Source organism: Anabas testudineus, chromosome 23 (assembly GCF_900324465.2).
Source record: "Anabas testudineus chromosome 23, fAnaTes1.2, whole genome shotgun sequence".
Lineage (NCBI taxonomy): Eukaryota > Metazoa > Chordata > Actinopteri > Anabantiformes > Anabantidae > Anabas > Anabas testudineus.
This window is the reverse complement of record NC_046631.1, coordinates 14,292,690-14,308,041: the sequence shown is the minus strand read 5'-3', so window position 1 is coordinate 14,308,041 and position 15,352 is coordinate 14,292,690. Positions and strand designations below refer to the sequence as shown.

The 15,352-nt window shown below is 36.7% G+C and overlaps 2 protein-coding genes across 4 annotated transcripts in view; both read right to left on the bottom strand.

Moving 5' to 3' along the window:
• ptprb (protein tyrosine phosphatase receptor type b) overlaps nt 1–3,824 on the bottom strand; it is a 28,194-nt gene extending 24,370 nt beyond the window's left edge. For 2 of the 3 annotated variants that reach the window (XM_026361677.1, XM_026361678.1), the window contains exons 1-2: nt 3,376–3,823; nt 415–784 (exon numbers count right to left, since the gene is read on the bottom strand). In XM_026361677.1, the coding sequence (XP_026217462.1) occupies nt 415–784; nt 3,376–3,441 (436 nt within the window). In that variant the 5' untranslated portion in view covers nt 3,442–3,823. Of the gene's footprint in view, nt 1–414; nt 785–3,375 lie in introns of all 3 variants that reach the window. The other variant, XM_026361676.1, reaches the window with a different exon arrangement.
• A 5,577-nt stretch (nt 3,825–9,401) lies between these two features.
• Nucleotides 9,402–15,352, bottom strand: part of ptprr (protein tyrosine phosphatase receptor type R) — a 32,985-nt gene continuing 27,034 nt past the window's right edge. Inside the window, exons 13-18 of the mRNA XM_026361223.1 lie at nt 14,239–14,318; nt 12,819–12,956; nt 12,328–12,438; nt 12,081–12,238; nt 11,865–11,978; nt 9,402–10,882 (exon numbers count right to left, since the gene is read on the bottom strand). Of these exons, the coding sequence (XP_026217008.1) occupies nt 10,789–10,882; nt 11,865–11,978; nt 12,081–12,238; nt 12,328–12,438; nt 12,819–12,956; nt 14,239–14,318 (695 nt within the window). The 3' untranslated portion in view covers nt 9,402–10,788. The remainder of the gene's footprint in view (nt 10,883–11,864; nt 11,979–12,080; nt 12,239–12,327; nt 12,439–12,818; nt 12,957–14,238; nt 14,319–15,352) is intronic.

Here is a 15,352-nt window from a genome sequence, read left to right as displayed (position 1 = left end):
TACATCATGTTGTGCAGTTACTCCGAACAATCTCATGTTGGATGTTCAGACAACTCAAACACCAGACCCCCAGACAATGTGATTGTGATTTGCATTTACGCAGCAGGGCAAAGGAACATTAAGCAGGAAAAGTACTAACCCCACTACTAACTTTAGGTTCGGGTTGCTGTGGTGGAAATGAAGGTGCTGTAGAGAATGTACACTTATTCACTTTATCTGGAGCTTTCAAACCTATAACATGATCTTCATCAGCAGTTGTCATGGAACTAATATTTTCCAAAAAGTGTAATTAGATGTATTTAATGTTCGCAAGAAAACAATCTGTGCATGAAGATCACATGATTCTGATGAAAGCTCTGGCAAGCAAGGAAGTGGTCCTTGAGTTGAAAATCAGTTGTGTGGATGATGACTTACTAGTGTGCAGAGTGAGGTTGGTGGTCTTGTTGTCTGTCTGGGACTGAATCTGCAGCTGGTAGGCGGTTCCAGGCTCCAGGTGATCCAGCACACAGGTGAAAACATCACTTGCTTCTTTGTTTCCTCTATCCTCGACTTCTAACTGGCTGATTGCAGCAGAGGTGCTTTCTCCCTCCCCATCTCTTCTCCTGCACTCGGTGCTGTCTGCTTCGGCGTCAAGAGACGTCACATTGAAGGAACAGTTCTGCCCAGGCGTGCTAACAGTCACTGAAATAGAGTCCAGTCCTGATTCTGATTTAGACACAGCGATACTACATGATTGGTCCTCTGTGGGAGCCGAGCTGCTCAGATCCTGACAGGAGATATAACACTGAAATGTTGGAAAGATGAAGGATTATTAAATTAAATTGTTATTTTCATCTTAGGTTCTGGGTTGTGTCCTCTGATAAAAGTTAAAACCACAGCTACAATCGCCCAGCATTCTTGTTAGCATGTTTGATGATTTATTATATGCCCAGTTTTCACTGAATGCTTTAAATTTGTCAGACGTCTATTTGTATGCTGCGTTTGCCAACAGTATGTTCACCAAATTATGTCTAAATGTACAGCTCCCCTCTCCATGCTCATGCACACTCGAGTTTGTAAACTGGCTCCCACATTTTGTACTCTTAAAGAAATAACTACAGCATAATAACTCAAATTGTAAGTGTTATGAATGTGCGGTAAGTTGTATTGTTCCTTCACAGAGTTGGGAGGCTATTGCACCCTAGAGAAGCATTTTGCAAACACAGTGTGAAACAATGCACTAATCACAAAAAAATATTGATGCCGTACATCAAATTAAACATCAGTACTTGGGCTAAAAGACCATTTAAAAGTTTGATACATGCCCCAAACATAACTCAAATACCTAAAACTAAATAAATAAATAGGTATCAAACTTCATACCACACACTTTGTGCAGGACACACGAAACACAGCTCAAACTAAAGCAGAGACTCCACAGATTCCATAGATGTGCCAAAATGCGCTACACCAAAGCATCAGGGAGAAAGAAACCAAAGAACAGCAGCAGAAATTGCCTTGATAAACAATAGTTGTAATTCTTTTATTACCTTTGTTTATTTCCCTAGATAAATCTGTTAGAGCAGCAAAAAAGGCCATAGTTTAGTTTTAGAGCTACAGCTCCATCATTACACAGGACTTCTCAACCTAAAGGGCTTTCTTTTTTATTTTTGGCGAACCCAAAGTCTGAAATCTTCATTTACTCTATACCAGTAACACATATACTCATATTTACACATCTTAAGTCTTCCCTTATTCAAATAGACGTTGTAGCTGCAGAGATATACTTATTTCAATTTGGATATGTCATTTTTGAGCAAAGGTGTAAAATAAGATTAGGCTTTTTTTAAAAAGACAAATGAACAAAAAAAGGGTTAAAAGGAGGTAACTGTTAAAACTGTTGCAGCTAAGGACTCAAATCCTGGCATGTTTAATCAAACGATCAAATGATACTGGATCCTCGATTTCCCTCAATTTGTTTCTGCTGGCTGAATAAGTAGCACCAACTCGAATGGCTTAATCTCCTCACTTATTTTGTATTTATCTAACAGAAAGCATGGCTTTGTTAGAAGACTTAGATTAAACTCCAACTACCCACTCCTTCAGGAGAAAGTTAGAGGTTGAAATGGGTCAATATCTTCAACCATTTCAAATTGTGGCTAAGAAACTGTTTGGGCCCATGTAAAACAAAACTTATTTCACATATTTCTGCTGAGTTAACTTTAGTCTCTGAAGCTCTGCACTGACATAAACTAGAATAATAACATGAATAAAAAAACCTTATAATTTTAACTGTAGGCTTATTGGGATTTACTCCAGAAGCTTGTAAACTACAAAACAGTTTCACCTGGAAATAGCAAATAAATATTTAATGCTCTAAACTTAAAGTTGTTGGTTTTTTGGTTTTGTTTTTTGCTTTGTTATTTTTTTTTTAAACATTTAATAAACAAATTTGTTGATGAAGAAGTAGTGTAACTGTAAAAATATCAATAGTTGTGTTAGTTGCAGCTGTATGAAGAAGCGTAACTACAACGTTTGTGTGTTTTGGGTTTGATCATCTGACCTCTAGGTCTGTGCATGTCCTTGATGTGCATGCAATTGGTAAAAATACAGTCTATGACCTTAAATACAATAAAACACAGAAAATAGAATCATTTGTCACTGATAATGAAGTTCAGTGAGTTCAGAAAAAAACAATGCTGCAGGGAGGAGATTCTGACAGAGAGGAAGAGAAGGAAATGGTGATTGAGGGAAATATGAGCGTTACATATACTGTTCTGTTCATAGAGTTTAGAGCTGCTGCTAAATCAGAATAATGAGCAGTTACATTCACCTAGAACATTTCAGGACCTAACATTGGACATTAAAAAAATATAATGTTACATAACTTCAGTTGAATTTGCATATGTGCTGTAACAAAAGCCAATTCCGTTTTCAGCGAAAAGTAAAACTCGATAAAATCAGTAGTTAATAGTACAACTTAAAAATAAAATACAAAAAAAATAAAAAAATAATAAAAAATACAGCAGCTCAATTCTCCACATAAAGTTGTGGCTTTGTTTTTAAAATTGAGAAACTCTTGCAACACAACACAAACAAATATTTGACTGAATGTGTGATCTGGACTAAAGGAACAACATTTATTTAGATTTGAGTTGATTTGATCGATTGATTTCTACTTTTGAAAGACAGGAACAAACTTTTATTTTCACATTAATACAAATTTACTTTCGCTCAGGCTCACCATAGTTAAAGAGGCTGTACCTAGATGAATTACATAATTTCTTATGTGTTGTACAAAAAGACATTACATGCTTTGTTTGCATGTTAAACCACTTCATCATTTGTCAATTTTCAACATAGATAAAAACACAAAATGAACAGAAATAGACTGACCTGGAGCAGGAGTAGTGAGGTGAACCACAGGGAGCAGAGATAAGTGTGAACTTTACATTTCAGCATTTTGATCCTCCTTCAGATCCTCAGAGAGACCAAACACCACCATAATCCTGAGGCTGAGGTAGAAGATGATGGTTTATATTCACTCTTCAAAGTAAATTTTAGACAGTATCCCTTTATCTGGGTGGTCGTCAGCGGAGACAAAGTCCTTCTGCGAAAATTTTAAGTTGGAAAGAAAACAGCTGGAAAAATGTTAAATGTCTTTTTAATTTCACCAAAAGATCGAACTAATCCTTATTTGACAAAAACTGTATTCATTTTGTTCTGTCCTACGTCCAACCTCAACTCAAACCTCCCAGACCTCAAACTCTTCAAATGTTTCCTCTCTTTTCTCTGGAATCGCTGCCTGTCTCACCAGCTGTGTGTCTCTCTTCCTGTCTGTCTCTCTCTCTCTCTGTCTGTCAGACTCTATATTGTTGAGGTTGGGAGTCACTAACAGACTTCCTCAATCAAGCCAAAAGCTCTGAGTTACTGCTAAGGCACGACTACAAACCCGTCTGGATGAAGGCTATAAATAGGTTTGTAACTACAATAGCAGCACACCTAGCCGCACAAACAACAAAGGTAGATGTTAAAAATAGTGAAAAGTGTTGGATTCATTCCCACTGGGGAGTTTAAAGTTTGCTCAGTCTCTCTGTTGTGACAGTCTTGATGTGCCTCTATCTGTGCTTTCACCACTTCTGCAGAGTAAATTTAGTTTTGACTTCACATTGAATCCCTCATTTGACTTATGGTTGATAACTAAAGTAAACAAAGCTTCTAAGCGTGTGAGAAACAATCTGACGATGAATTAAATCAACAGAAAATTAATCGACTATATTGATAATTGATTTTAGTCACTTCTTAACCAAAAGTGTTCTTGTTGCAGCTTCTCCAGTTTGAGGATCCGTTTGTTTTCTCTATTTTATGTGACAGGATCTCTTTGGGTTTTGGACAACGGGTTGGAAAAATCATGACGTGATACAGGGAACATGGCATGGCTGCACAATATTTTATAAAACATTATCTTGAGATAATTTATCTAATCAAATCATAACATTCCCGATTGCATCTGCCCTACGGAGCTGGCGTGGACTCTTCTATTATGAAGTGCTTGAAGTTAAAGGCCAAACTCTTTGTGTTCATTTGGTCTGAGCTACATTTAGTCATCCACACCTCTTTCCTTCCTTCCTGTTTCCCTCCTCTTTCTCTTTGTCTCACTCTCTCTCCCTCATTATATCACACTTCTGATAATTTCTAGGAAAAACGGTTACAGCTCTAATAAATTTGTTTTTTTAAATAGCTCATCATGTGCAGTCAGTACATCACCCTCCTATAAAATAAATATGCCATGTAATTGTCTAAGTTCTCTAAATCACTGTCAGACATGCTTCATGCTCATCAAAGATAAAAACATTACAGTTAAATAATAAGTCAACCCACTGGGGATGTGGATTTTTCTGTTTGCTCATATAGTGATTTCACAGCTTTAAAAGCCTACATTGTCAATGCAGACATATAATGACAGCTGTTAAAAATGATTAAATTAATTAATATCGCTAGAAACAAAGAAACAAACAAAAAAAAAACCTGGCCTAATGTGTTGAGTCCAGTTTCTGGGCCTCAGGTTTGTGACGATAGGATCTAGAGACCATACAACCAGCAGCCACGTTCCCAGTTGTCAGATTCAGTCTGAAGAGACAGTCAGTCAAAGAAGACATGAGTCAGAGCTATATCGTCTTTATGTCCAGTGTTTTATGTACAGATTACAGGTAACAATATATACTGTATGTCCATAAGAGTAGATAAAGAGATTACAGCACTATTCAGTGGCTAATATTCTGGCTATTACAACATTCAAGTTGATTAGTAATACATAAAAAAAGTACTTTACGTACACCATTTAGCATCAGGTGAGCTCTGAGGTGTAATGCCCATACGTTATAAGTTTAAAGGGACTCTAACATTTTATCATTTCAATGTGGTTGTTTTGTTTCTTTAAAAAAATATCTCCTAAAATTCTCATTGATTACCCTTAATAAGAAATTAAAATTGATGTCAGCTAGCCAACACTGTCTGGATATCAACTACATAATGCTAACAAGTAGCACACCTACATGTCAGTTATGACCAAGCTAGTCGACTGTTTTGCTAACTTACAACCACATTACTTTTCTTATCAAGCTAACTTTATATGCTAAGTTTTTTTCTATCACTGGATATTTTGCTCTCTCACCAATTAATGGTAGCAAAAATCTGAATTAACATGGGCTTACGTTGTCTCGCTAGTTATCCTATATACTATTAACTCAAAATAAAAAACCTCATTGGCCAATAATTAACACAGCCAATAACTGAATTTTTACCTTTCAGGAAATTATTTAAACATGGAAAATTGAAAATGTTTAGTGTCCCTTTAAACTCCATCAACAGTAAAGAACAATAATGTACAGGACACGAACCAACTACTGTACATACACAATACTACATCAGAGGCAGTGTGTGTTGTAGTAGGTATGGTGGCCTGGGCTCAATTCACTTTCACTTTAGTCAGTTCAAACAGAAAATTACATCACTTACACTTATGCAGATTTGTCACCATTTTGAGTTTTGAAATTAATCTGATTTTAATTGACTGAAGTGAAATGTGGGTCTATGATAATCCCAGGAGGCAAGTTAAATATGTAGACAGAGAGTTTAAGGTCCAAAGTCCCTTGATTGTATAACAAGTAAATGAATAAATAAAATTATTAGTACATAGAAAAAGAAGAGTCTTAAAAGTTCCTCTCGTTTATTGTTAATCAGTCCCAATACTTCCAGTTTTAGCAGCAAAATCTCTGCGTTTGTAGATTTAATAGCAACTGCCCATATTAGGTTTAATAGCACTTAAATATGTACTGTACAATGTTCTCCCATCCACACAGAGACAGATCAGATCTATATGTTCTTCATTACTGGCATTACTGTAGAAACCTCAGACCTCTAAAACAAGTCAACCCTCCAAGTACAGACAAAACCACTTCACTACTTTTACCGTCGCATTTTGCTCTATAACTCGACAGAGCAATACTTTTAATTTATGGGGCATATAGAACATGTTCTGGATGAGTGACCTTTTGTTGCATCCATTTTGACATTTACTGGGCCAAGTATTTTGAATGACAAACTTCTTTATCAATAGAATATGTTTTGTGTGTGTTTGATTTCAACTTTAGTTCTCATTGTCCAGCTTCTCTGTTTGGTGAAAACCTAATCAAGTTATTGCTCCTTTAACAACAAATAGGACACGTTTTGTGTCTATTCCCTGGGACTTCAGCTTTACGTTTATTTATTCCATCCAGTTTCAGTTAAGTTGTTGATACAGAGACACTGAGGTTTGTACCACAGATACACTATTAGTCTGAAACATGTTTATCTGTAAAGATTAAGGAAATATTACTTAAGAATATTAGGCTTGACTGCATTTCTTAGTATATAGCACTATTATGGAGGGACCTGTTTGTTACTGGTATCTTTGCATTGAAATACTTCAATGTTTATCCATAACTGCCAAGGCACTACTAGAGGGAAATGTGTGTTAAACAGATTGTATCTTTAAAAGAACTCAGTATTCTCCGATTTTCAGTTCTGGTCATTTTTTGGGGAAGGTATTTCTAACTTCTTTCAGAAGATGCAGTTTTTTTTTCAGCAAAATGAGGTCCAAATCTTGGCTTTTCCTCACCTGAAAACCCTGGAGTGTTGTCACTGATGAACTGAAGAACCCACCACCGATAATGTGCCTCCTTTTTGTCCTAATTTCTGAACAGCACCTGAGTGTTGAACCTGGGTATTTAAAAATCTAAAACGAGGGGCTGCCCAGATAAAATATACAAAAATATTTGGTTGTGATGGAAAGGGTGCATTAAATATTGTCAATGTAAAGGCCAATATAGCAAAGTGCCTCAGATACTTTAAGTCAACTTGTCCGGTAACAGTGTAGTGAGCTTTCATGCGTTGGCAAATGGCTGCTAAACACATCAAAATCATGTAAAAAACAGTATAAAAATAAAGTTATTACTTTGATACACCAAAATAACATACTCAGTAGATAACATCATTTACAACAGCACATTGATGAGATGACCGCACCATTGTGACCTAAATCGTTTCACATTTTTGGTATAAAGCAATGTCACATGATCAGGATATTGTCAAAGCAAGAAACACGGTTAACTACTACACCGAGTGTAAACTCTTGAGGCCAAGCGGCACATGTTTTTATGAAAACAACCAACCAAAGTGGATTTGGGCCATTTTGTTTGTGTATTATTTTATTCACCGATGTAATTAATTTGGGTTGTCTAGTTTTAACTGGGCCGCAACAATTATTTGATTAATTAACTGATCAACAGAAAATTACCATTTTACCACCGTCAGCCATTTTATATTATTCTTAACTTTTAGAGCAAAAATGTCAATTGTTGCAACAGTAGTTCTACTAATCAAATTTGAGATGGCAGGCTTTTCTTTGACAAACATGACAGTAAACTGATTATACAGTTGTTGATCAGAAAAACCAACACATCTGAACAAGCAATGTCACAAATTGTATAACTTATATAACTTTTATACACAAATGGCAAATTAATCAAAAACAAATCGTTAAAGTTAGATTTAGCACAATATTGCATATTAGGTAAATCTAATTATTTATTATCTTATCACTGTATCAAACAAAAAAAAAGTTTGAATTCATCATCAATTTAATAAGGGTATAAACAACATCTCCCATAATTCTAAGACGGTAGGCAAAGCTTCATGGGAGCTGTACTTGTTGAATAAGATAAAAATAAACGTAACACCCAAATTGTTATTTTAAAAGCGTGGTTCTGCAGTAGAATATGGTTGGCTTAGTTTAACTAAATATTGCTTTAGCATAGCGTGCTAGTAATAGCATAAGTTCACAGGTTAGCATCTATTTATTGACATTAAAGCATGCAGATTAACAAGGAACTACTAAAGCTAAAATTAGCCTCTAAGTGATTGCTGTTCTACAAGAGCTAGCTTAGCATGAGCTTATTTACCATCATATTGGTTTATTAGCTTTTAGCATGTGTATGGCTAAAGGTAGCCCCATTTGTGACCTCAGTACTCCATAAGTTACTAAGACATGAATGAGATGTAAATTCAGAACAAATGAGAAGTCTGTGGGGGAAAAAATAAAAAATAAATAAATAAAATTAAATAAAATAAAAATTATCCTGATTAATCTGTTTGAAATGAATGCATTAATAGATGGTGTTAGTTTGTTCACATTAATATTGGATCCTTTAAGCAACACTGTCAGGTTTAATAGAACAGCAGACTGATTAATGTATCATTAATATTATATAGATACTATGCAAACATTTTGCATTTGTATTTTAAATTATGCGACTTATTAATGTAAATTTAGCTGAAAGATCAGTGATGTATTTAGTCTCTGTTATAATATACTAGTTATGAAAATTGTTTCAGGATGCCCCACTGGTCAATAACAGTTATTATATTTGATTTGAACTCAATTGACTGAATCCAGCACTTATCTTAAATATAAGTGATTGAATTCTGAGATATGCCATTTTATGTAATTAGCTCCTTGTACTAAAGAACTATTAGGGTCTCATGGTTAAAGTCACAACTCCCAAATATACTGCCCGTCCAAAAACCAAAAACAACTCTCACTCTAATATTTTGTTGCCTTTGGCTTTGATTACAGCAAATTCACTGTGGCATCGTTTCAATAAGCTTCTGCAATTTCTCAACATTTATTCTCGTCTAGAGTTGCATTCATTTTTCATGATGGAGAGTCAGACGCTGCACAAAGTCTTCTCCAGCACATCCCAAAGATTATCAATGGGTTAAGGTGAAAATTATGTGTCATGCTTCCTGAACTCCTCTTTCACAATTTGAGCCCGATGAAATTCTAGTATTATCATATTTAAAAATACCCGTGACTATCAGGAAAGAAAAAATCCACTGAGGGAATAACCTGGTCCTTCAGTATATTCAGGTAGTCAGTTGACCTCATTCTTTGGGCTCATAACATTACTGAAGCTTGACCTGACCAACTGCAGCAAGCCCAGATCATAGCACTGCCCCCACAGACTACAGTAGACACTAGACATGATGGGTGCATCACTTCATCCTCCTCTCTTCTTACCCTGATGCTCCCATCACTCTGGAACAGGGTCAATCTGGACTCAGACCACATGACCTTCTTCCATTGGATAGTTCTTAATTTGACTCTTCTGAAACAGATTAAAATCTTTTCCACAAGCACAGGATATGTCTTCATGGTTGTTTAAGAAATGAGAAGCTCCTCACTGCATCAGTTAGGGTTCAATAACTTGTTACTAGCTGAAACATAAGCATCCATGCAGTAATTATACAGTAAGAGGCTCTCACCTATGTGCTTAGTCATCACGGTGGTGTCTTTTTTTTGGTCGGGCAGTGTAATTAAGAAATGCTGAAAAAATGTGGTGAATGTCATGGAGAAAAATCACAGCTTTAAACGGAAATAGAAATGTTTATGGAGAGCACCACATGTTGTGGCTTTGCCATACCCAGGCATCTAGGATTACAAGCACCTTGATGTGTTTATTCTCTTCTTTTTATATTATTATTACAGTTTTTTCATTATTTATTTTTGATCTGTCAGTCATATGCTTTGTCCTTGTAAAAGTTAAAAAGCAGCTTTGCAGTAAAGTTAGTGCAGGGAATCCAGTGTGACCAAATTATAATATAACATACAGAGTGCTGAGGGGTCAAACAGGGCAAAACTAGAAAGGTTGGTTCAACAGTGGTTTAGTAGCTTAACCAAAGGTGCAACCAGCTAACAGTCGTTTTCCAGTAGCCTTTTATAAAAGAACACCACGTAACAAAATATTTAAAATCCTATAAGACACAGAAACACAACAGTGTTATTGAACAGTATACCACCAATTTCAGTCAAACTATTTCTATGTTTCCATGACAGAAAACAGGTAATAGGACAATCTGATAAGTTAAAAACGTCACAATCCGACAGTCGGTTAAGAGAAGCAAAGTAAGCAGGTCTCTCAACTTCCTATGAAGAACTGCCAACAATACATGAAGAAGAAACTACAGAGGAGAAGAAGAAGAAGAAGGATAGATACATTCCATTTTCAGAAATTTACCTTTCCTCTTTCCTTCAACAGGTTCGGCACAAAACATTCCTCACTGGTTCTCTGTGTTGTTCATCAAACTTAGAGACCTCCTCCAGAGTCACCTAATCTCAGAGAACTCCAAATCCCAGGGGTCACACTCACTCAGCTTTCCTAAGTAGGACACTTCAAGGACAAAGCAAACGTCTCCTGCTGTGGAGGATGTTCACTGGCCGGTTTCTGCAGAGAGACGGGTCTCGTACAGGCTCAAGGCGTGGTGGACAAACTCGTACTGCTCACCTGTCTGAATCATACCACCTCTGCACAGGAACAGACAGAAATGATAAGTTACTGTACTAATCATAATAACAGAAACTAAAACATTACTTTGAAATAAGGATTAGAACAGAAACGACCAAACACTGCAGTACTGTGGGTCAAACACAGTTTTACACAACAACCAAAAACATTATAGCCCAAACATTTTGTGGTAGTTGAGTTGGGACATAACACCATTGTTTTCACTGACATTGTTGGGAAATATGAAAATAAAAATGTCATCCCAACTACAAAACATGCTAAACAAAATGAAGTGAAAACAAAAGGAAATTGTGGCAATAGCATGAGTACGATTTGTTTATACATCAGAAAATCTGAAGACAAAAAGTAGGTTCTCAAAGAAATGAAAACAACAGAATATACTTTAGAGCTGGACACATGAAAGTGGCAACACAAAGAAAAGAAAAAATCAAATGTTGGGGGATCCAAAATGTGACATTGTGCAAACATCTAAGGCATCTGAAAAATAAACATAGCTATAAAATAAAATACAAAACCACTGAAGATGGAAGAAAAATAGAAAAAACTAATCTGTGTATGTGTGTTGTGTAGACATCTGTTGGCAGAAACTAGTCACCAACAGAAGAACCATTTACTTTTTAGTTTTATTTAAATGATTTTTAAAGTTACATTTTATTTTCTGTTGTGTGCAGACTCACAAATGAAAAAATGCTACCGCAGATGCATTTACACACAAATTTGCTGAAAATTATGCGGAAATTATGCGGAAAGTTACTATTTCACAATTTAAGAAACATACAGGTAAATGAAAGAAACTCAAGGAATAATACTTTACTAATTATTAGTATTACTAATTTAAGACAAAGTTAAACATGATATACCATCTTTAAAACATATGTAAATCACAGGAAACCCGTTTCTCCAAGACAATGAACAGAATAGTTATTGATTAGTTAAAAATTGTTGAAGTTTAAGTATTTCAACATTTTCAGTGTGTCTTACCTGTCGGCTCTGAGCCGGCAAGTAATGCTCAGCACATCCACCACTCCCTCCAACTGCAACTGCTGACAGCCTATTGTTGTGGCGATAAAGCAGCCTGTCCGGCCAATCCCAGCACTGCAAGAGGAGGAGTGTGGGCAATGGAGTTTAGTAGTTATTTTAGTTATAGTTATTTTAGTACCAGCAGAAAAGTCTGCTTCTTAATTTTCCTCTCAGCACCTGCAGTGAACAATAACTGGTCCCATGGCAGCGGATGATCGTCTGTCCGTTTCAACGTCAGCCATCAGCTGTAGCAGCGGCATCGCAGAGTCTGGAGTTTTATGGTCGGGCCATGACGTGTACCAGTAATGCTGCAGCATGCGGGTTTGATTCCCACACTGCACAGAAAACACACAAACACAAAAGTTCTCAGCCCCAAATCCATGTTGATCTCTGAACACAATACCAGAAAAAGAACGTAGAGTACCTTCAGCGTGAGGCTGCGAGTGGTGTAGTGTTCACACTCTCTGATGCTGTTGACCAACACTTCAACCTTCCCATAAATCCCTCTCTTCTCCGGCCAATAAAGAACACACTTCTACAGGAGAGAAAGAAAACACCTCAGGACCACACTGTTGGCTTTGCTTTTTTAACCTGTTAAATAAGAGGCTACTACTATGACTATGCAAAAGAAACAATACCTAACATGTCTCCATCCGTTAACACTAAGTAAATATTTCAGAGATATCAAAGTATAAGAAATATATACAACATATTGAATTAGCCACGACTTTTGTTGAGATGCTCCAACTTTTCCACTTTGGCCAAGCATGAAAACTGTAAATGAGAAAATGTTGGACTGAAATCCTCCTAATAAAATAATGTCTGGTGGTCATATGTAAACTTTTCTTCCTAACTCAGCATTAACATCTATTTCCTTATTGTCTCTGCTGCTTTAGTTAAACCCTATTACATTACCTCGTTCTTTTCCTTCAGTTTGGTGATCATGACGATGACTGGTGACTCCTCCTGCCAGGCCATCTGCCAAAAGTCATTCACTGTGTTCACCATGGGACCCTGGGTGGCAATGAACGCCTTCTCGTGGCCAAGGTAACCCTGGGAAAGAGCCAATTACACAACAGTGTCATGAGTAAAGTTGACTGTAGTGTTGACATAAGCTTTTATTGTCAATACATCTAAATATGTAAATGTATTGTTTATACGTATCAGCCTACAGCAGTTTTTTAGTTTTGTAAATACGCACTTTCCACCCCTTAATTTTTATTTTTTTATCTTGTGATTTTCCCCTAGTGTTTTGTCTTTATTGCATGGTGCCTATATGCCTGTCTTCCTGCCTGCCTGCCTGCCACAACCCAGCCTCTCTGTGTAGCCCTGTTTAAGTGTGTGTCTGGGTAAAGAAAAAGCGTGTTGATTAACAATAAGGTAGAAAAGTGCTCCAAGTGCAGATCTTTTATCATTTCCTTTTTCTGAATAGGATTCATTGGCACATTTTGCTCTCTGTTATTTCAGTCTCTAATGACAAAATTCTAAGACATCCAATAACTCTGCTGAGTCTAATACATCTTGTTGATATTTTCTACCCAATGCAGGCTACCTGTATAATCTGTACTGTCCACCTGTATAATCTGGACTGACCACCTGTATAATCTGGACTGACCACCTGTATAATCTGGACTGACCACTACAGAGTTGCTGTTCAAATGATGCTCAGCTTCCTTTGCAAAAAAATAGGCACTGACGTAATTCCAGACAGTGGCTTTATATTATCTTTGTCCCTCTATAGTGCTCATTTGATAGCGATATACAGTACATCAAATATGTTGTACACTACTGCAAATATGGGAGGGGAGTATTCTTAACGTGCCAATTGTTCATTGATTCACAGTGATTGTATGTACAGTAGAACTAAGTACTTAAACAGCTTTTGTTTTCTCATGTGCTCTGGTCGGTTCAGCAAGGAAGAAAATCTATTGTGTCAGAGCCTGAGAGCGACATTACAGACCTCTATAGCAGAAGTCTGTAAAAAGAGTTTCACTCTGTGTTTGAGTTGACAGGGAAATAAAAAAATAAAATAAAAAATAAATTAAAGGACTGAATTAAAGTAAGCCATGGTAAATTCTGGGCCAGACTATAATCTGTACTTTAAGTATAATAAGCTGTTAACATACCTAAAGATTTACATGTCCCAAAGACAAAAGACTACACTTCCACTACAAAACCTTTACTTCTGTAGCCTTAACAGTAAACTACTGAGTCAATGAGGTGATCAACACACAAAATGTCTGGTTTTCTGCAACCCTTCATATACAGCAGAAACTTAAAATTACGTGGGACTGTATCTGCAAAAAGAATAACGGGAATAACTGGTAACACCCACCCGTATGTAGTTGGCATTAATGTAGGAACTCAGCAGGTCGTTGCAGCTCTTCGACTTCAGGATCACTCTGGAATGAGGGTCTAGAACACAAGGGAGGAAGCAAGAGAGGTGGAGGAAGGAAAAAAGGCAAAACGTAAAGAATTAGGAAGAGAAGAATAAAATCCCATTCTATTCTATTCTTGTTTTCGGCTCTGCACTTAGTAACGACCTTTTAGCTTCGGTCTGATCTGCCCTGGACTTTTCAAACTTGGTTTTGTCCATTTTAGACTCTTTGGACCTGGTCGTTACCTCGTTCTACACCAAGTTTCAATTCCGTTTCAAACTTAATTTGATTTTATGATCATATTAGTTTTTAATTCATCCAAACCTGCTTTCAAACTCAATCTAAACTTGAACTCCACCTTCTTTGACTTGAGATCAAACTTTCTTTCTTTTAATATTTGTTGTATGTTTTTAATTTGAACTCATCACAAGTGTGAATGCACAGTATTATAATATCACTACAGAGAACGAGACATTTACATAAAGCATTTCACTGCATCACCTCAGTATTCTCCTATCCACCTCCATCAGATGCATTCAAGTTTGTTGATGGACCTACTTTCCTAGTCAATCTTTTCCCCGTACTTTGAATTTTAGGCTCAGTTAAGTTAATTATAACTTTGACTTTAACCTATTTAAAACACAATCCTTGTCGTGGATTTAAATCAAACTTTCGACTCAGGCTCTCTCTGTCCTGAGTTAGTACTGGCGTCTGACATGCTTTTAGACCCAGTTCTGACTTTATTCTGACCAGCACTTAGCCTGCGTCTGCCTTTTTTATCTTGAATGCTTTGCTCTGATTCCACCACAGCCCTGCACAGAGCAGTAAAAACAACACAGAAACTGGAACACAGGGTGGAGTTTGATTGACAGCAGCTCTAGGTGAACATTCCTTATCCTTAATTGGCTAAACGGAAGGAAGGAACTCCCCTCGCTGGCTGCTGTATTGATAACCCCCACCATCTCTCCAAAGCATAAGTGCACAAACCAAAAAACCATCACTGTGGCTGCGCGTTACATAATGTGTTCATCAGCCTCAGCGGTTGGCTGGAAGTGTGAGAACAAACTGTGC